Source organism: Podarcis raffonei, chromosome 1, assembly GCF_027172205.1.
Source record: "Podarcis raffonei isolate rPodRaf1 chromosome 1, rPodRaf1.pri, whole genome shotgun sequence".
Lineage (NCBI taxonomy): Eukaryota > Metazoa > Chordata > Lepidosauria > Squamata > Lacertidae > Podarcis > Podarcis raffonei.
In genome coordinates, this window is record NC_070602.1 from 15,914,106 (window position 1) to 15,936,963 (window position 22,858).

At 40.1% G+C, this 22,858-nt stretch overlaps 1 protein-coding gene across 2 annotated transcripts in view; it reads right to left on the minus strand.

The window, feature by feature from the left end:
• Nucleotides 1–1,397: 1,397 nt before the first annotated feature.
• WDR20 (WD repeat domain 20) overlaps nucleotides 1,398–22,858 on the minus strand; it is a 53,727-nt gene continuing 32,266 nt past the window's right edge. For both annotated transcript variants that reach the window (XM_053371462.1, XM_053371548.1), the window contains exons 2-4: nucleotides 18,909–19,091; nucleotides 14,133–15,413; nucleotides 1,398–2,214 (exon numbers count right to left, since the gene is read on the minus strand). In XM_053371462.1, coding sequence (XP_053227437.1) covers nucleotides 2,161–2,214; nucleotides 14,133–15,413; nucleotides 18,909–19,091 — 1,518 coding nt within the window. In that variant the 3' untranslated portion in view covers nucleotides 1,398–2,160. The remainder of the gene's footprint in view (nucleotides 2,215–14,132; nucleotides 15,414–18,908; nucleotides 19,092–22,858) is intronic.

A 22,858-nucleotide genomic window follows, 5' to 3' on the forward strand; every position in this document is an offset into this window, starting at 1 on the left:
TTTTCTTCTTCTTCTTCCCTTTTCAGACCACCACAAATGAACAAGAAAGGCAGGGAGGCTTTGAAACACTTTTGAGTGTCTTAGTGCTGCTGTTACTCTCTTTCAAACTAATTAATACTTGTCTTGATTACATGCCAGAGCAGTCCTTTGGAAAAGCGGAAAGGTTTCCCCTATTCGTTTATAGCCTGCCATTCCTCCTGAGGGAGCCCAGGGCTCCATGATCCGATTTTGAAACATGCTGTTCAAAAAAGTGATTCGCACCACTTTGAGAAGCCTGGTCTGACAGATTTAGATCTAGATTCAGAGTTTTGAATGTAACAGGCAATATGAGTAGCTAGCTGCCTGCCCACACCCATCCAAATATATAAAAAGCTATCTTTGAAGACCAGAGCTTTTAAACACAGGTGAATATACCTAAATATGTTATGTAGGTTATAGCCTTTGTGGACCAGATTTTGTTTGTTTGTTTTTGTGAGGAGGCATTAAAACTTGTCATGTTACTAGATATGTTTTTTGGGGGGGGGAATAAGAAGACTACTTTTGTCATATGAGGAAGAAAGATGAAAGGCTCACTTCCGCTCAAAAAGTTAAAAAGGTGAGGCTTTCACTATCAGGAGAATAATACCAAGCCCTCATAGATCCTGGTATCAAGCAGACAGCATTTTCTTCAATGAATATTAATAACAAAAGCAATAATCTATTACTTATACCCCACCCATCTGGCTGGGTTTCCCCAGCCACTCTAGGCGGCTTCCAACAGGAGATTAAAAATACATTAAAGCATCCCTAAACTGGGCTGCCTTCAGGTGTCTTCTAAACGTCATAGTTGTTTATTCCTTTGACATCTGATGGGAGGGCGTTCCACAGGGCGGGAGCCACTACCAGTCAAGAATTGAATTGAAATCTAGTGTCTTTATACTGTTCAAAATCAGTTTAATACTAACTAAGCAGCAGTTAGACTTTGTAGTCTGTCAAATCTCTCCTCTGACAGAAGACATGCCTTTTTCTGGAAAATAAACTGTATAGTTTGACACATTATTCTATTGTATCAACCTATTTCACTGTATTGCTCTTAAACTGAATTTTAAATCAACATTTAAAATTATGCTAGCCTTAAAATATGCTACATTGCATTTCTAATATATAAAAATGGATAGTCCTACTGTTAAGTAGCTAACCTTGATTAGACAATTAGGCCAATTTTAAGAATTGATGTAGTGTTTAGAATATAGTGGGGAATTATTATGCCTTATAACAAAGGGCAAGCTTGGTTAAATAGGTAGTGAATCCAACCTGAGTGTTTCCAAAATGAATATGCCCTGCATGTCCACGCCAATATTACATTCAAAAAAGATTACATCACAGTTGATTTAATTTAAACAGAACATAAACAAAACTGCATATTCAAGATAGTTTAATATGTATTTTCTGAATTAGAAATATCACTTTCCTAAATGAAAATTACTAGTGTAATGACTCATTTCTCCCCCGATCACTGAATTACATTATTTACACATATAATACAGATTGATTGTAGCTCAGAACATTATTAAAATAAAATGTTTAATAGATACAAAGGATCTCTTTCCCCATAACATAGCTTTAGAGGGTGTCCAAACACCCATTTAAAAGTAATTTTCTACTAGCATTAAGCTATTTAAGTGCAAACAATCTTTTTGGGGGGGAGTGGGGAACCTCTATGATTGCAGCATCCATCTTCCTGAATTACATTTATGAAGCCAGAAAGTAATGACTTTCATTTCCCATGAGAGCATTCTAGACTAACCATTGCTGGATAAAAAAATCAGTGCAAAAAAACCCAACAATGAAGTTCTAATTTATATAACCATTAAACTTACTCAGATTTAACAAACATTTTGTTTTACAGAGAAACTGGAAAAGTTATACTATTTTTAACTGCAACACCAAAAGAAGTATTTTTTTAGCAAAATCCTTCTTTCGGCCATCAGCCTAAATATTAGCTGTAAAAAGAATTCATTACATTATTATTTTTGTAAAACACTATGTGATTCACATAACTCCAAGTTTACACTCTGCCTTTAAGAATTTGTGGTGCTCCCTGGCTGAACAGCAGCTCCTGGTTCCATTGCCATTACTTCTTGTTCTGTGTTCAAAGATTTGCTAGCAGAAATGTGATGGCTATACTACAGTTCCACTTGGAGAATTGGCCTGGTTTTGGGATGGCAATAAACCCTGCAAACAAAGCAATTTGCATTAATCCAGCAAGAGAACCCAGCATTTAGTTTTCTAAACAGTTCTATATATATATATCTGTAGACTTTCAGTGCACAGTGGTATTTGCATATTATGACTTCAAAGTGATAGATCCCATTGTTCGAACGTCTTAACATGAACGACTTCGCTCTTTATGTAGCAGTTTAGTTCAAAGTAACTTATAAGATGTAGATCATAATTAGAATTCCAGGGGTGTAGCAGCTGTAATATGTTCCAGCAAGCAAGGAATATGGTTGCTGCTCTAAAATGAACATGAAGTATCCTGATAAAACTTGACAGAGTGGGTTTTAGTCCACAGAAGCTTATACCATAGTATGTATTCATTTTTAATATGCCCCAGGAATCTTGATTATGACCGTAGTATGATTAGATTTTAGCTCATGTCTTACAAAACTTACGCTATCCTATTAAAAACATAAAGTCAGTAAGCTACAGGGCACATTTGTGCCACAAGTCTTTTACCAGGAGGTTACGATCAACATGTATCTCTCCCTGCTGTATGCACCTTGCAACCATAAGACACAAGTATTCATGAGGGGCTCTTCAGCCAGATGTTTCAGAGTGCAAGCTGGAGCCCCTCTCAGCCACTGTATCTATGCCAAGGAAAGATGCTGCAGCCTATTGTTTCTTGGATGCAGAACTGCTGGTTCGGGGGGGGGGGGAATTACCCTGCTTTTTCAAATGACATAATGGACACTTCCCAGCCTGTGGATCTGCCAAGCCAACAGAACCAATGTTGCTATGTCAGACATAGACATCACAGGGAAGCAACCCTTTAATAGAAAATCATTTCACCTCTAATGAAACCCACAAACGGAACACTAACAAGCAACTGCAGCTAGTGGTTGCGCTTGCAGTGAACTCTCACGTTTCCAATTAGCATTTTTTAAAAACTGAGTTTTAAACAATGGGAAATGTTCATTTCACATTTAATTTGCAGCTCGCTAAGCAACTGTTTCTCCAATCAGAAACTGATCAGCAAGGCTAGCAAAGCTGGCTTTAGAGATACGGTTCTGAACATTTCTGTATTACACCCCTCCCCTAACAGATACACTGGCATCTACACCTAACTTGGGTGCTTGTTTTTTTAGTTTTGTTTCTTAAATACCGTTGTTCCACTTTAATGCATGGGGGAAATCCCTCATTTTGAATACTTGGTTTTGCAGGTATTTTTCTTACCTGAACATTGTGAAATTCAGGTTGGATCAACCAGATGGGCGGGGTACAAATCATTATTATTATTATTAATTATAATGTAGAATTAAGTCTTCGGAATCTACAGGAGCTCTTTTGGGGTCCGACCCAAATACTGAGAAAGCGCTATGAAAGAGAAGTATACTCCCTGCTCTTGAAACCAGGTTGGACAAAAGTGCCCTGCTTTGGAGAACACAAGCTACCCAGACCAGAACCTGGCCTGATATTGTCATCTCTTAAAAATGTCTAAACCAAGTTTATTCAAGATGACATTTCAGATAGCACACAGAAAGAAAGACATAGCTCCTCCGGGTGCACTAGGGTATAATTCAAAGTGTCTTCATTTTAAGCCCAGGAGCCTAATCACTGTTTCGGTAGGCACACACTTTTCATATTATAGTGTTATGCACAACATAGTCTAGCATACCCCACACCAAAGTTATGTCCCAGAGAGAAATGTGTAAAACTGCTGATTTCAAAATGGGAAAGGAGCCTTTAAGAAAACACCACTCTGAATAAAGAATATAGCATTAGCTAGAAACAAGAGACAGGAGAAAGTAGCAAACAAATGTGATGTCAGATCTAAACAATCTGCACAAACTTGCCATGTCATAGGAGTGACGGCCCCAAAGTTGGATTCAATAGGCAAAATAAATGCTAATGGACAACCCTTAATCAACGTAGCTAAAAAACACGGTCTGTTCTGTGGCTGATATCTGTATGGTCACTATATTCTTTACGTTTCTCATACATGTCAATATTAATAAACAAATTGCTTTACTTGGTTAGGCCACAGGTCCAAATGATGAATATCATCCAACATCAGTGATTTCCTGTTAACCCAGGTGTTCATAATCAGAGTTTGACAACAAAATTTGACTTAGTAGACAGATGTAGGCAGTGGTGCTCTCAGCCGAAGTGGTCAGGGTTACTTTTCACTACCAAAGTCCCCATGGTTCATGCCTCCGGTTTTCATTTCTGCACATTTCCATAGCTCTTCACAGCCACCGTTTCTTCTCATCTGTCACTGCTGGGGGGGGGGCAGGGGAGGAGAGAAGGGGGAACATGTCCCCATTTCGAAGGCAGCTGGACCCATGATCTTCTATGGTGTGATTGCACTTGCATCCCATTGAAAAAATGTAGTGCAGAGCAAATACATTTATATTTGGATATGGAAGTGTACTCAAACATATATCCCTAATGCAAAAGTGTGTTTGGATGGGGAAATGGCTCTCCCCCCTCCCCCCGCATGCATAGACTTGAAAAATTGTCAGAGGTGTGTAACTTTCCCAACAATTTCTTTAAGCACTAGTATACAGCCTCTGAACGAGCAAGTTCTAATTGGCTGGCTGCGAGCAGCTAGCCTGACTCAAGAGCTCTGGACCAAAAGAAGCTGAATTCTGCGACCTGTATGATTATGAAGAAATTACATCTATTTGCTGGATTTGCATAATATGTTCTGCTTCTGCCAGGCATGAAAATCTTATTCATCCAGCATTCTGGCTTCTTAGAACTTCTATGGCATGTACCCATTCAAAACTATCTATGAAACTCTAAATGCCAGAAGTGTGTCCTTTTAAAATAAAGCAACGAAAACAGAGGCCATCATATTCTAAACTCTGCATAAGATGGGTTAAGTATGGGAAAAATTACAAAATATGACTGACTGTTGTCCATTGGTCCAAGTATTCTGATTAACAACAGCTCTTTCCCAGTTCTGCTTGTTAAAATCCAGTTTAAATCCCTTAACTGCAGGTGCTTGCCAGTGAATCTAGAATCTTCTGTATACAAACACCATGGACTCTCTCCAGGGCTGGCCTGATCATTAGAGGAAGTGAAGCATCCACCTCAAGTACCTGATTTTGAGTATCATTAAAGAGCAGGAAATTGCGGCTTATTCTTTTTAGTGCCAGAAAGAAGTGCTTGAAGGATTTTCTTCCTCAGGTGCCAAAATAACTTGGCTGGCCTTGGGTACTATGTACCTTGAAATAGGGTATTTGATGCTCTATCAGGCAACAGCATATCTAGAGCAGGCCCAGTTTGCAACTGAGCTATGGACTTTTGCTTGCGGAGTACACACAGGCAGACTAGATAACAGCCATTGCGAAGCCCAACTTGGTAATGATTCATTTTTCCTCCTATAGCCAGCTGCCATTAATAGATCCATTAGCCAGAAGTAACTAAGAATGCAACATCTATGTTCAAAGGCAAATTGGGCAGTCTTTGAGCAGTGCTAGTTCAGCAAGGGTTGGCAAATTTTAATGATATTCTAATTGTCTTCTCTTACTCTTTCCAAGTTCTAAGCTGTTCAAGCTAACAAATGGTGACTCCCGTCAGCACAAAGCTGTTTAATAATATAAAAATGTCCTTCAAAATTACCTAAAGCACTTGGGCCTGGGTCCAGAAAACTACGTGACTAATTTGATACCCAGAGGGCTTTTGTATTGATCAGTCAGTCCCCATCACCACAGGCCTGTTCAAGGAGCATTTAAGTATAAACAACTACTTATACTCAATACTTTTCAAGCCGCTTAGCCAACTAGCTCAAATACTGTGTGCGGCCTCCATTCACTTCTCCCCGAATACAGCAGTTTAAGCTGTGGAATCCTAGGGTGTTAAAATATGATTGTAGCTCCATTTTGCTTCCTTTAATAATTAATAATAATAATAATAATAATAATAATAATAATAATAATAATGTTATGGGCTACAACTCCCACATCCCTGGCCATGCTGGCTGGGGCTGAAAGAAGCTGGATCCCAGCAATAGCTGTAAGATCCCCAATTATCTAATTCTGTTAAAGCTAGAAGTAGGACATTTCAGCTCTGAAGTAGTAAAGAGTTTGAAAAAGATCACTACTTGAAGCCTGTGTGTTCTATTATTCCCTTGTGGGTATTTTTGGTATTGTTTCATCTGTTTCTGGATAGTGCAGGGCTCTGGAGAAGGGTTTGCTTTAAACCCAAATAAGAACAGACTTTCATTTATTATAGTGTAGATCATTCCTATTTAATATGTATTTCTCCCCTAAATTTCCCAACCAGGAAAGAATCAAAATATATTTAGTGCCTTGGGGTGCAGCTGACATCTGAGCTGGTATGCCCCAAGTATACAGATATAATCAGGGATCAAATATATCTTGGGCTTTGTGGGGCTTAGGAAACAAAAACCATCATTGATCAGCTTCAACAAAATCTATTACATGCATATCTCAGTTAGGAAAGAAAAGAAGCTTAGCTGAGACATTGTAGAATAACTGAAGACAGGTTTTCTGCAGGTCTCACGCTTACTATATGCAAATCAATAAATTTTCACTGGCCCAACTTTCCATGGTTATTACATAGGCATCCCTTTCAAGTAATCATTTACTCGATAGAATGAAAAGGTAAGCTATTTCTCTATCAAATATAACAAACAGGGCATAATACATTTTGAATCTCTTAAGGTACCACCCTTAAGTCTAAGGAGGGAATCCAGCTGCTCTCTATATTTTTTCCTTTTTGTTTGCACATACACCAGAGTGTTTGAAAGGGTTCATCTACCATCCACAGAAGGGAGACAGGATCATTCCCTAGTTTGCTTTTAAAGAAAATTGACTGTTTCAGAAAGGTTGTACAAGGAAACTATCAAAAAGAAATCCAACTATGATCAATTTAAAATATTTCTTTTCGAATGCTTGGCACATCAAGACAGGAAAAGGTTCTTAGAACGATTCAAGTATTTTTCTTGGGCAAGCAGACGAAGTTGAAACAACATTGCTTCTATGCAAATACTCAGGGAGGAAACCGGTACCTTGCATAACACACTGCAACAAATATTGAGACAGTGAGAGCCAAAGCTACCTGACAGACAAAAAAGGCTGCTCTCTTTAGGCGCAATAAAAATAAGCTATTCCATTCAAGACTGGTTAACAATGGGGAGCCCTATGAAACGCATTTAGGGGGTGCAGGGGGAGGCAGAATCACCAAAAATTGCCTGCCTCCCATTCATCTGATGTATTACTTCTGTCGGAAGACTTCACTGGACACCACCCAATCTCTTTACAGAAATTAGGACTGCATAATCTTATTGATGTAATGCAAGTTCTTCTTCCAGACTTCTTCTCAAATATATCCACTTTCCCTTTTGCAACATACTCTGCTTCTATCAATGAGACACGAAAAGCATTTGGCAGTAGTTGGGGCACCGTGCTCTAGTGCATTGCATGTCACTTCTACAAGGTCTATTGCCAGGGGTACCTAACATGGTGCCTCCAGATGTTGCTGTGGTACTTATTCCATCATTGCCAACCATCAGCCAGGCTGGCTTGGGCTGATGGAGGTAGGAGCCAAATGAAATCTGGGGGGCACCATACTGGTACCCTGAATATAGCAAACTTCAAGGAGCAATACCCTTCATATGTTCAAGGTATATACTCTCTGCAAGTAGGATCTCACACCAAGATATGGTTAAAGGTAAAGGTACCCCTGCCTGTTCTGGCCAGTCTTGCCAGACTCTAGGGTTGTGTGCTCATCTCACTCTATAGGCCGGGAGCCAGCGCTGTCCGCAGACACTTCTGGGTCACATGGCCAGCGTGATAAACTGCATCTGGCGAGCCAGCGCAGCACATGGAATGCCATTTACCTTCCCGCTGGTAAGCGGTCCCTATTTATCTACTTGCACCCGGAGGTGCTTTCAAACTGCTAGGTTGGCAGGCGCTGGGACCGAACGACAGGAGCACACCCCGCCGCAGGGATTCGAACCGCCGACCATGCGATCGGCAAGTCCTAGGCGCTGAGGTTTTACCCACAGCGCCACCCGCGTCCCTTAAGATATGGTTACGGTTGCTAATTTAGCAGAAACTGCTGTACCCACTGAGGAGCTTGTCTCTTGTCAAGTTTGGAAGCTAAGTTGCCCGGTGGCCAAAATTAGGGATGATCCATTTAAAAATTAAACCGGAGCCAGTGCAGAGAATCTTCAAATGCTTTTCCTGGGGAAAGCTATATGCTGAAAGTCAGATTAGACACTGGGCTTCAAATGAATATGATCTTGCTGTGACACAGACTCTGTACCCGAAGGTAGTGGTCATATAACTCTTCAGCAAGGACAGCTCCACCCCCTCCCCTTTTCATTCTGTGTTTTCATAAAGCTTGGGGAGGGGGGATCACTGCTAGGTTTAAAGCCACTTTGGTGCACAGAGGCAAATGGACAGGAATCAAAGGAATTGGGTAACTAGAAAGTAACGTAACTGAACAGTAGTAGGAAGTATGGCTTTGGAAACCAAGTTGGGAGATGGATTTTTAAATCCATATTCAACGTGCCAGTCTGGGGAAGATACCTTCTAGTGACACTACCATGCCTGCTTCAGATACAATTAAGAATTCTTGCTTTTGGAGAGAACACAGAACCAAGTGGTCTAACCAAATCTGAATTAAAGTTTGCCAGCAACATCCTGCAGTATCAGCAGCCTACATGACCCAAATGGATACACAAACACTTGAGAGTTCCATGAATCTGTGTTTACAGTTAGCCTTGGGTTGTCCTTTTATGCACTTCATTCTGGTGAGCAGCCCCTAAAGCGCTTAAACGTTAACGTGCATTGTTGATAAACAAAAGAGCTCCTGTAGAATCCAAAAGGCATCAATTCTCCATTCCATTGGTTGTTTAATGGATTTACATCATCATCTTACCTTCTCCCACAATTCCGTTATTTAAACTAGAAACACCAATTTTAACCACGCCCACTGCATATTTTCTCATTTAAGTCATATAACAATCCAGTATGATTCAAATGGACATGAATTATGACAGATCAATATAAGTAAGTAAGTCAAAGCTAACATCTGAAAACTATATGAAATAAGAGGTTGTACATTGGTCATTTATAAAAATGGCAGTTACAGAAGCAGCAGTTTCACGGTGGCCATTTTTTGTTCAGGAATATGCTTCTTCCTGCATAGAAGTCTTAATTGCGGCAGATCAATATTAGAACTTCAGGCATGAGAAGCACTATTGACAGTTATCTACATTTTACAGTTCAGTCACACTTTTTATTTAATGTCAGTATACAGAGGACAACCCCAGTAAATTATTCTGTAATGTCAAGTATTTAGTAGGCTTCTTCAGCTGAAACAGTGACATAAAACGCTAAAAAATAAGCAGTATGAAACAAACATGATTTTTTAAAATTATAAATATAACAATACTTATTAAAGCTTCATTATTATTGCAACAGTCAATTTAGTTTAACAATTTGTTATGTTAGAAAGGCTCTTATGAAATTTATTCAAGTTGTCAAGAAATTAGATGGACGTTTATAAAGAAAATACATATGAATTTTACTGTTGATTTTTTTTCCACTATATCATTACAATTTTGTACAGTATCACCTAACGTGTCAATCTTAACAAATTCATGTATACAGATTTCATAAATGCAGGAAAAAAGTCTCGCTTTTAAACTTTACACAAGTTATGTGACAGTAAATTAGCTGGTTTTCTTTCTTTAAGAACACAAGCAGGCCAGCAGTTATTCTAAACGCAAATTTAGTAGCTTTAACGTGGTAGGAGGAGACATATACAGTCTTTTCAAGTACATAACTGAGTTCCAAAAGATCAAGCATTTTCTGAAAAGTCTTTAGTAAGAATCTTTCCCTCCTAATCTGGACACCCACATAATAAGGCAATTACTCTTTCCTGGCTTCACAGAAGTAACTGGCCCACTCTCAACTGGGCAGCTTCTTAACCTGGTGTACTAAGCCAACACCAATCCCGAGAACTTTGCATGGCAATATTTCAAGGAATCCGAACTCCCGTTTGCAGTGTTTATGGTTCCATATATTTCATTTTATATCATGGCAACCTCAAAATCAAGAACTGATTTAGCAATTCCTAACCATCCCTGAATTTAAAATTAAATCAAACGAAATAAGATAGTACTTCCCAACAGCACTTTATACTTCAGCTCTAACAAATGAAATGCCCTTTGCCAATGAAGATTTAGTAGTAAACGTGACGTCTTCCCATGCCCAAATAGTAAAACAAAATGTCTGTTAAAACAGCAATGATAGAACTCATTTAAACATGATGCTGTACTATATAGTTCCTGTTTATTGGAAAACTAAAGGACGTTCTATAATTTAACTCTAGATTTTTCCCTGTACAATATAGTTCAAATAAATATTCTAAATTTCATGTGCATTTTGTTGTACAAAGTGGTAACACATTTTCTCAGCCAGGGTATATGCTGCCATTTCACTCAACTACTGTATTCATTTGCAGTTGTCCACTCTTTCTTACCAGGAGTTTCCCGGTTAAGTAGTGGCAAGTTCCCCTTGAAATTACAAGGGGTTGTAGATCAGGGATAAAGATGCGGTGGCCCTACAGGTTCTGCTAGACTGCCGCTCCCATCATCCCCAGCCTTTGGGCTCTGCTGCATGGGGCTTGATGAGAGCTGCAAGTCCAGTAACACCTGGAGGGCTGCAATTAGCCTGCTACTGAAAGCAACACCTCCATGTGTGACAGTAGCACTGCAAAAGAAATGCAAAAGCTTTCCTGCCATCTCTGCCATACGATGTAATCAGGAAGGAAATGGCCGAGAGATAGATAAGCAGTTTTGTCTTTCCCAGTAGTACAGCATATATATATATTTTTACAAAGTCATGACTGAGAAGTTTTGTTTCCTGTGAAGTAGGTAGTTTCTCCCACAAATTAGTGCACTTCTAAAATGTTGCTGCGGTATGCAACATGGGCTTGCCCCACGTTTTCTGCTGAACATGGTACTTTAGATCTGAACTCGTGTTTAAGTAGCATTTCGAAAGAGAAAGGAGTTAAGGAAGCTCAAGACATGATGCGAATGCTACACAGAGGTCATAATGTTTGTAGCGTAGATCTTCTTGCTCCAACCCAGCAGTGAGTCTGTCTGTGCCCTATGGCGGGGGTGGGGGGAGATATTGTCCAGTGACATATGCAGGGCACTACATTGGCTTCCTCTGCCCTATGGGTCTCTGAGACTCAAGTCTAGGCAAGTATCAGCCAGACAAAATATGTTTATTCTAGGGAGGGACTGTCCGTACTAGGGATGGGATGGCCTGTGGCCTTCCAGGTGTGGTCAGACTACAACTCCCATCGTCCTCAACCATCAGCCATGATGGCTGGGGCTGAAGGGAGCCCAATACGAATACCGCCGGTTGCCCACTCCTGCCTATTTGAACCCTGTTCTTCTCAAGAAAATAACATTTGCTTTCCTGACTGCATCAGCCTGGCAGACAGACAGCTGAGGAAGGAAAAAGACAGGGTTGGCTCAGTAGCAGTGAGGTTTCAGACTGCGCAACTGGTTGAGTCTTCTGGCCCATTTGCTCCTCAAACTGGAAGTTTGTGGCCCTTCTTTCCAACTGAGATCCTCTGCCAAAGGGTGGGTGGGAAACAAATTCAGCAGAGGAAAAGGGCAATGGAAGTACTTTTCGAGGAGTCTGGGAGAGAAATGTCAACGAGGGGAAGGTAGCAGCTTTAAACTCTTTAAAAGCTACGGAACTAAACTATAGGCAAGACTAACATATGCAGTGTATAACCCAAGGGAAAGAAATATGTTACCATGAGTGTTTCTGAAGACTCCTTAAATAAGTATAAAGTTTAGTAAGTGCTCTCCTATAGAACGAAAATGGTGCTTATTAACACCTTTCTGGAACAAAGACTTTCTTGGCCAGAGCCATGTAAACATATCACCTAACTTGCTAATTTAGGCCAGCTGAGTGAGCTCACCAACTGCAAAAATAAAGCATAATAATAATTTGAAACCCATTCTAAATAAACACATCCTAAACAATATGGCATTTACATCAGTGTGTGATATTAGTTTTCAAAGACCTAGTGAACAACATCAGCATGAAACTTACCTTTAATTAAAGATTTCCGCATTGGCCAAATAGAGAAATCCTAGCTTTTGGTACTGCATACTTATCTCTGAAATATTTGAAATGTGCTCCAAATCAAATTGTCATTTGCGTGCAAGTTACGACCTGTACCGATTAAACACAACTTCTTTGCAGAATTTTTACTTAATAGAAATGCAAGTAGCCAAAGGGTGAACGTTAAGTTACTTTAGAATATAGTAAGCAGAGGGGCTTGGATAGCTACCAACGATAGCTCAGCAATGCACATCTGCAAAATTACCTTCCAAACTGTTTGGCCCCTGGCACAGAAATACACACATTTCCATGATTTTAGCACTTGGGAACATAGACAGTTTTGTCCTTTATCCTTACCATTTGCTCCCCCCCCCCGCACGAAAAGCAATGCCATATTTTTCCAGATTGTCTATCCAAGATAAGGCATACAGGTGACATTACATACCAGAACATGTTTGATAAGATTTCACTTAATATATCTAATTATTACATATTTTAGAGAAGCTGTGAATCCTTACAGTCAAAATGGGCATTAATGTCTACTGGAAGAGTGTTAATTTTGTAAAACAGATGCACTTCAGAAACTCTCAACAACACTTTCCAAGTTTTGGAAGATTTAGGAACAAAGTTTAGGAACCTTCAGGAAGATCTCCAGAAGATAACCAGCTGCCATTTAGGGTCTTTTGCTGGTTTATCCATCATAGGCAGAGATCAGGAGAACCCATGTGTGCATTCCAATGCACACACTGGGCTTCCCAAGTCTTTGCTTGCAAGCTCTAACCCCTCACACAGTGTTGGGTTCTGAATTAAAGGATCCCCCAACCCTTATTGGTTGCTTTTGGGGAGCCCCCCCTGAGAAGAGCAAGCCAAAGTCAACCAAATTGCATGCCCAAAAGCCACCTCAAAAGTCTTGGAGCTTGGCCATAGCCTGCAAATTGCCCATGAGTATTTGAAGGCAAAATAAATTTTATCAGTAGAAAGTACTAAATATTAAATAGATAATTTCAGTTTCTTAACATGAAAGAAGACATCACTAGTGCCACATTTTAAGCCTGTGGATTTAATGAAAAATGCATGAATTAAAAATACCTTTAACACAAACGTTCTGTAAAGTGATTAGGGGGTAGAAATGAGTAAGGGATACAATTCACTAGGAAGCTTTTTTTAAAAAAGTGACCTTACATATTTGGAGAAGATTGATATTAAAGATCAGAATATTACAATGTATATTTAATACCAAGTTTATTCAAATTTTAAATGGCGACACTAAAAACTGCTCTTGAGATGATCACCGAAGGAGTGAAAAAAAAAGTGAGAACAGACCCTGCTTTATGGATTCCTGTCAGAATAAATGTTCCAACTTCAATTTACCCAGAATGCATGTTATGCAAAGCTACAGCTTACGCAAGCTGCAACCAATCCGATATCCTGAATGCCCTTACAATTCTACCCTCACTAGTTGATTTTTTTTTAGATTTGTCTGAATCATGTTATACAAAAATAGCTTTTGAAAATATAGGAAAACTATCACGGACACTTTGGATACACAACACTTCTCCAGCTGGAAGGCAACTGTATTTCAAAAGAACTTTACCTGGGCCAGACACTTCAAATCGTTCAGAAATATGGCATGCAGTATCCAAAAGTATGGCTCTGAGGAAATAATCTTTTCTTTTTTTTCCTTTTTCTTTTTTACATTAAGCATAAAGAAATTTTATATTCAACATTCAGTTATGTTTTGAGAAAAACTACCTATTCAAGTTCTACTTCTTTGATGCAGCATTAAGGGTTAAAACTTACCACTTTACCAGGCCTTGCCCATGTGCAAATAAATCCCTCCTGACAAGCAGTGACTATACAGTCTTCAAGAAAAATTAACACAGTCAGTCTTTCGTGTGCTATCTTTTTACAGATAAGAGGCTCTAACAAAGGAACTTCCTCCATTCTGGGACACAGGGGCGTTCCCAAAGTTTTTGCTGGGTCCGTTTTGGTTTTAGTAACTAGGTTCAGTTTGTCACTGCTCTTACTAGATATATGTCCCATACTATGGTTTCGCTTGTGGTCTTTTTCGTGGTGCCTCTCCTTCCGATCATGTAGTGATAAGGTTGCAAACTTACTAACACCAGAGGCAATGGCGCCGTCCATGACACTGCTTTTACTGCCAGAATTGGAGACGGCAGAATGTGGAAGGCTATTGGACCGTGGAAGAGGAGGGGGCACAGAGTTCCCAGGTGTTGTGATGCTGTTTCCATTACTGCCTGGATTAGCTCCACCGCTTCCTGCAGGTGGGCTGGTTGCATTCATGACATTTGTGTGTGTCCTTGCTCTCGAGAGGGGTTGGTGTGGGAAGAGAATATCTTCTGTTAGGTCCCATAAGCATAGCTGCGTGTCCTGGCCCACTGAACCAAACCTATATGTGACACTTACTGGACGACTGTCCGTAGAGTTCCTTTTAGATAGCCTAGACTGCGTGCTGTTTGCTCGATCCCTTCCAAAATGAAGAAGGTCTTGGAAGTCCTCGTCGCTGCCGCTGAATTCCATTGGATCGCTTTCTTCTACGCTAGTGGTATACGGATCAAAGGCCACGACGCTGACCCAGGATTTGTGTCCGTGGCCTCTAGCTATCACTCGGCAGTCCACAAAAGACCAGACAGTCACTAAGTCGTCTTCTCCGCCTGTCACGATGTATTTGCCATCGGGGCTCCAACATGCGCACAGCAGCCCTCCAAAGTAGCTTTTCATTGTACCGTGCAACTCCACAGAATCAAAGTTAAATACACGAAGAAAGCCATCCTGGCTTACACATGCCAAGAATTTCCCATCTGGGGAAAAAGCAAATTCGTTCAGGGCCCCCTCGCCTACTGTCCATTTAAGCAAAGGGTTTCGTGTAGATTTGCTCTTGCATGTATGGACTGCAAAACTTTCTCCTTGTTTGAGTAGCTGATAGTGTGGGGCTGTGGTACCACAATTGTGTTCCACGTTATACAAGTACATATTGCCACTGGAATGAGCTACTAGGAAGAGGCTTTCTGAACCAGGAACCCATTTTACACAAGTTACTCTGGACTTGTCTATTAGTCTCTGGAAAACAAAGGAAAGAAGGTACACATCAGAGTCATCTCAGTTTTGATTTTTCATTTGATAAGGTAATTCATTTTCTGCCAGTCGGCATTTAATACACAAAGTTATTCTACTTGCAGAAAACAAGCTTATGACTACTTCAGTTATAAGCTACTGTGTGCTTTTCTTACCCCATGTAGATCTGGAGTAACATTACAATGGTCAGCATGATTTGTGGCAAGCCTCCCTTAACACAGTTCAATGAAAAAAAGAAAGTCAGGCTGTGTCCATTCTGGGAAGAACTTACTCATCAAATCTGAATCTGACATAGATTTGCGGGGGGGGGGGCCTGAAAAGACAACCACTTAATTTGTCCTTGGAAAAAGGAACCTGGCTTTAAGGATCCAGAATAGAAGAAGTAATTTAGTGGAATAATGGGACCACTTTAAGTATTATAGCTCTAACTTACTGAAGTGAAAATAGGAAGCAAGTAGAAGTTATTTCAACAAAAATAATGGCAATTGCAAAGTATGCTCAACTTAAAAAATACTTTGACAGTCTGGACCTAGGATCTGGGAGAGAGATCTAGTATCTGGGCAAGTTAAAATCTTTGAGCCACTTAACAAATACTGCATTGCTTTTGTGTAGATGTCTAGACATTCAAGGTAATTAGTTACGATAGATGGAAGAGATTTTCAGTTGCGGATTCCACCTTCCAATTACCTGTGCTGGGCTTCTATGAACAACCAATGCAATTTGGCCTGTGGGTTCATTATCTTTAAGTGATAGTAATGGGACTTCTGTGGGTTTTATCATTATTCTGCCAACCTAAGCCATTCAAGCATCACAACAAAAAAGGGAAGAAGCAAAGAACAGTAATACTAGGGTTGTTGTTTTTTGTAACCAGCTATAAAACTAAATGTCCTTCCCTCTCTGGAATACTGTAGTATGTCTTCAACTGGGACACAACTTATTTTATTTATTTAACCAAAATTTATGATACAATACTTTTTCACAAGTACAGTGATGTAAAGGCTGCTCACTGAGGGAAAACACTTACTATAATTTCAATAATCCCTGGAGACTATAGGAAAAATAATAATCAAATTATGAAATGTGAAAACCTCATCCTAGAGTTCTTGCCCTGTCTTGTTCAATATAGGATATACATCAACGTGACAAATTGTGTACAATGCACAATAGGTTAAATGAGCGGATGTAGCTAGAAAGGGCTGGGATGGTCTAGAGAAGAGGTCCATGGAAGGAGGCTGGCAAATGCTGATTTCCCCTCTGGGCTTCAGAGGAACCTGCTGAATACGGTGGGTTGAGGTATGGGGGCTAATGGATCCCTGATAATCTGGAGTCAGTACAAGCAAAGAAGGTTTGCATTTCCCCGGTGTGAGGGTGGGGGAGAGAAAGATGGTAATATTAATAATAAAGAAGAGAACAGGACACTTTCCTTTTGTTAAATCCCTTACATTAAAGCTTATACTGGAATCCAAGTCCAATTTTCAGCAATTACCCCTCCCCACGGAAGATGCCACCCCCCAACACACATTTCCCCATCTCACATTGTTCTGGAGAGTCTTTTCTCACGTGGGCAGTAGCAGGAGAAGATGAGAAACACTCCTGTAAGCATCCTTAAGTCAACTTATCATAGGATCCAAGCTAGCAAATTTATAGTGAGATGCAGAGTTCTTTACTACTCTTGTCTCAGCAGACTTCAAAGAAAAAAACATGCCCGGCCCAAAGTCCCATATTCTGGCCCATATTCTGTACTAAGGTGACCACTTTCAGGAATATGCCTCCTGAACCCCCGAAAAGTAAAACATTTTCAGCCAATGAAACAAAAGAAGGTTTTATAGGTATGGCTGACATTCATGAGAACAGAACCAAAAACCCCCAAACCCAATCCAGTTTATATTCAGGGTTACTCAAGGATCCACCTTCTAGAATAATTCGACTGAGTCATAATCAATGTTAGACTTCCAGTTAACGATTTTACTGACACAGGTGCTAGAAATGCGCAAATGTGTTTTGAATGTGTTTGCAACTACCTGAGTTGCTATAGCAAACTGCTGAGCATATTTATGAGTGGATAGAAGGCAAGACCTTTAAGCATCAGATTTTAGAGACTCACTTTAAAGTAGAATTTGTATTCAAATTAAATTACAGATCTCTCTACTTTAAAAATCTGGCAGCCAAACATCTCACCATCATATGGTATACTAATCCTCAACAAGTTAAAACAAAAAAATGCTTCTTTCAAGTTGCACCAGATTTTTTATTATTATTATTATTATTATTATTATTATTATTATTATTATTATTATTATCTATCATCATCAGTAACAAGGCATTAAAGCCAGTATAAAATTGTGGAACAAGGTTTGTGACTCACAACTGCTCTCACAGTGTTATATTTTCTTTACAAACCACTGCAATGAACGATAAACTATACCTAAAGCAAGTTGCAGCACATTTTGTCCAAACTGTGCTGATCCATCTTTGGAGAGCTGATGATCTGGGATAGCTAAATCAGTAGAGCATGAGACTCTTAATCTGAGAGTCATGGGTTCGAGCCCCATGTTGGGCAAAAGACTCCTGCATTGCAGGGAGTTGGCCAAGACGACCTTCGTGGTCCCTTCCAACTCTACAATTCTGTGATCTTGCCTTGTATGCAAAAGGAGAACAGGGGGAGGTGTTTGGGCATAGTTGTCTTATATTATGAATTACCTACCCCTCTAGAATAGTTACTAAGCAATCCAAAAATCACTTTCATGGTCCCCAAAAGTTTCATGGTTCCAAAACTGTCTTGGGCATGCAAAGGCTGGTATGTATGTGTGCCAGTTTCATTGCATGGTAAAATACTTGAAATTGAGGAAAGCTGCAAAGTAGTAAGCTGTTCAAGCTAAGAAACCACTGAGTGCAACTCGCCTGAAGGAGCTCTTCGGATGCAGCTGTCCAAGCTCGAAGGTAAACCAAGAACTAATAAATTTATGTTCTGCAAATATGCAAGCCTTTAAGCATTAATATTAACTGAAATAGGTCTAGAGCATTCCATATAACAGTTCATGCAATCATAGAATGGTAGAGTCTACCCATTTCAGCACTGTGTCTACTTTATTTTATTTTTTTGCTGCCACAGGCAAAATTGTTGGGCCTTTGGGAGTCAACCTGAGTGTTAGCCACCCTTGGATTAGGAGATGATACAGATGTAACGCTGCCCACAGTTTAAGTGCACTGCTATAGCCCATACGGTACTCCAGTCTTCTGACAATAAGCAAATGGTGATAAACTGAGGGTGTGAGAAAAACCACCACCTCTTCCATGGTGCATTACTGTGATACAGTCCCTCTCACAGAATGTGATATAAATGTGCTTTCCCATTTTCAAAGGCTTCCCCTAGTATCCCCCCAAGGTGACTATTTTCAAATGGAAAAACAAACATGCATATGGAGAACTCATAAAAGAAAATAAACGTTTGCATGCACCAAGATTACGGTATCCACTTACTTCCTCATTAAATAATTTGCTAGTTTCTTTTTTAATAGGATCTATAAGTTGCACCTGGCCTGCAGAGAAGCCCACTAGTAGAGAAACACTTTCTGCCGTGGCTGTTAAATGATTGAAGTCATGACACGTTGGTTGTGTTCCTTTGTATATCCTTTTATCTATTGGTTTACTCAAGTCAGCAGCCTGCAAAAAGATTGAAAATAAGATTAGCAATGAATATAACGATACTCTAGTGTGCTCTACAATGGAACAAGTCTGATGTTTGTAGCAACTGTGGCAACAATGCAGGATTAAAACCCAGAGAGAGTTTAGAAACTAACTTTAAGTAGACCATTTGGAAATCATGTACTAAAGGAACAGCAATTTTTTTTGTATAGTCAAGAGTTGTATAGTCGAGAGTCATCAGGAGGCCAAAATATATCTAGTCACTCATGTACTGACCTCTTCAGAAATGGGCACAGTCTATCAAAAGTTGGCACCACCTGGGCTTCCCAGTCGGACAGCACATGCATTCATGGAAAGCATTACACAGTAACATGCACATTGGCAGCACATTCAAAAATTCAAAGAAGTTGCAACTGAGTATGGATATCTGAGTATTGGAGCCTCAGCTTCACGATCTGTCCTTCCAGGGTGCTCACTGGAAGGACAGATCGTGAAGCTGAGGCTCCAATACTTTGCCCACCTCATGAGAAGAGAAGACTCCCTGGAAAAGACCCTGATGTTGGGAAAGATGGAGGGCACAAGGAGAAGGGGACGACAGAGGATGAGATGGTTGGACAGTGTTCTTGAAGCGACAAACATGAGTCTGACCAAGCTGCGGGAGGCAGTGGAAGACAGGGGTGCCTGGCGTGCTCTGGTCCATGGGGTCACGAAGAGTCGGACACGACTAAACAACAACAACAATGGATATCTCAATTCCTTAACAAGAAGTTCCCTTACAAGTAAACATAGTGGACCAAAGGTTTTACTGTATATTAACACCTTAGTACAAGATTCGGATGACATGAAACTGATGGCAGGTGGCCATCCTTGTTTGAAGCAAAATGTTCCAAGAATCTGTAACTCCACTGTATTAAGTGGTGTGCCAATAAGCTTCATGCTCTACATGAAATGCATTGCTGCTTCATCTCTGGTCATCAGAGTCATTATCCATTATCACAGAAGAGTAGTGCAATGGCATAGAGCTTCTGGTTTTGAAGGCTATGAGGTTTATCAGGTACCCCAGATAGGTCACTCCACCAGTCTAATCTATTTTATCAGCCTGTTGAAAGGATAATTCTGCATCTTCCATTTAGGCCAATTTGTACCAGGCCCCCACAGGACCTGAACCATGTGCCCCTAAATCTGTTCTAGGGATTCCCACAACCCTCACGAGTACATTTGGGGAGGATGCAGGGAACACCTAGGGAGAGAAGATGGGAGAAAAGTACTGTTGCACAAGCATTAACCCTTGAACTGGTGGGACAGTTACTTAGCATTGTATCAGACGCAAGTCAATGCAGTAGGACTACCTAAAACATATGGTAGAAAAAGACTTAATGTTCAGTGTGGCATTGGCACAATAAAATAGCAGCTCCATGTTAAGCTCTCCAACTTCTCATAAATTGAATCTCTCTTGCCCATTACACTATGTCATCACATTATGAATTTGCACATGATGCACACCACTGGCTGCCATGAATGAATCGGCAGAGAAGCTCACATTCCAACAGGCTGCAGCGGAGGGAAGAAGAAAAGTAAAAGAGAAGAGCCATTGGCTCTGCTAAGAGGAACTAGCTGTCTTTTGGATTCTCAACTATGCCATGGCAGCAGCCATTCTATCAGGCTGTAGCAGAGTGGAAAATGGAAAGCAAGGCCACATGATCTGCTGTGCTGAAAGACCAGCTCCTCCTCTCACCAAACTGTTTCCATTCTAGCTGGGTCATTACAACACTCTACTTTTAAAACATTTGCATCCTCCACTCACATTCCTTTTTCCTTTTGTATCATACCTTAGATTATAAGCCCCAGAGCGGGGGCTGCATTGTTTTTTATTGATCTTGTAAGTCATTCTGGAATCATTTTTGGCTGAAGAGTGGGATCCAAATATTTTAAAAAACTAGTGCATGGTGTTATGTCATAAGTAAATGTGCCTGAGCATTAGAGAGAGATGCAATAATTCAACACAAGATTTCTGCAATCTTTGTCAAGCCTAACATCTAGTTTCATCTTTATTGTCCATCATGAAGATGCTTAAAGATTACAAGAGCAATGTTAATATGTATTATTCTAGTAGGGTCAACAATGGAACTAACTGAATTGTGGAAGGTGTATTTTTCCATATGACCCCTGCTATTAAGAGACAGTTGTGGCAATAGCGTCCTTAATACTTTTTAGCACAAATTATACAGCTGACAAGTAAATTAAATACTTAATCTACATAGTGTTAACTTGGACACCCTGAGAACAATCCTAAGGCAGTGGGAAGAACAGCTGGGAGGCTGCTGACCTTCCTCTCTGTGGTTGGGAGAGAATGGTCTTGAGGTCAAAGACCCAACACCTGGTGCAGCAATAGCAATCTCTGCTGCCTTTGGTGATTTAAACTAAGATCTTAAATATAATGTATTAGGAACTTAATCACAAGTAGACTTTAAAGGCTGTGATATTGGGAGCAAGCAGTTGGCAAATATATTAGAAGAACTGTGATTAACAGAACAAGCCTACCTATGTCTACTCAGAAGTCCTATTGAATTCAATGGTACATAGTATTGTTGGGATTGCAACCTTAGGCTTTCCCGTGAGGCAGCATAAGGCAAGCAAATGAGTTTATTTTCTACCTCCTTTATAGGAGAAAACTGAATTCCAAATGGCTTGGGAACAATATTTGTTTTATGTGCACTTGCCTTTCCCTCCAATTTGTGCACAGAGGTTTCATTCTAACTACTGGAAACTTCACCCAGATTTATTGTAAACTCTAATTTTCTGTTTTCCTGTGGACAGGAAACATGGCTTTCAAGGTAACAATACCAATTATACTATATCAGTGGTGGTGAACCTTTTAGAGACCGAGTGCCCAAACTGCAACCCCAAACCCACTTATTTATCACAAAGTGCCAACACGGCAATTTAACCTTTATATCTCATTTTTTCTGTGTGTTTCATGTTTCTTCTTTATGGCTGCTGTTGTAATAAATAATCCTTCATAAAAGTTATTGCATTACATTCTCCATTAAATTATCTTCCCACTGATATATAATTTTATGGTATAACTCAGTGCTTTTTTTCTAAAAAAATGTTTAATGGCATTCTCATATTGACTCAAGAAAATCACCACCGGGGGGAAATAAATACAGTTCAAATCGGGAAAAATAAATACAGTGAATTTCTTCTCCCATTAAATTCACAAAATGTTTAGGGGTATGCGTCCCCACAGAAAAAAAGCACTGGTATTACTCCAAAACAAAGTGGTGTTATGAGCCATCAAACCTCGCAAATACGTTTTTTCCAGAAGGTTCCACAATTTTGGCCACTAGCGCACTGGGGGGCTGTACTAAGACCCACCCTCTCCCAATTTTTAATGTGAGATAATAGTGATAGTCTGCGTGCACACATACAAATAAAAATAAATAAATAAATAAACCCAACCAAATGGGCGGGATATAAATATTATTATTATTATTATTATTATTATTATTATTATTATTATTTGCCGTTTCTTCGGCTGCCGTTTGATCGCAGCCTCAATAGAATGAATTTCTCTGTTGGCTTCTGCGGGAAAGCCCAGCAAACATGTAAACCCAGCAGCCCTTTCTTAGGTTGCCGTCTTTATATGCTTACTGACCTAGGTGTTGAGCCCTGCTGAACTCAAGGCGGCTTACTCCCAAGTAGGAAAAACAGACTGGCGGGAGGCCCTGGCGCATCAAAAGTCAATGCTTGCTCAGCCCCTTGTTCGCTCGCCAGGCCCTGGT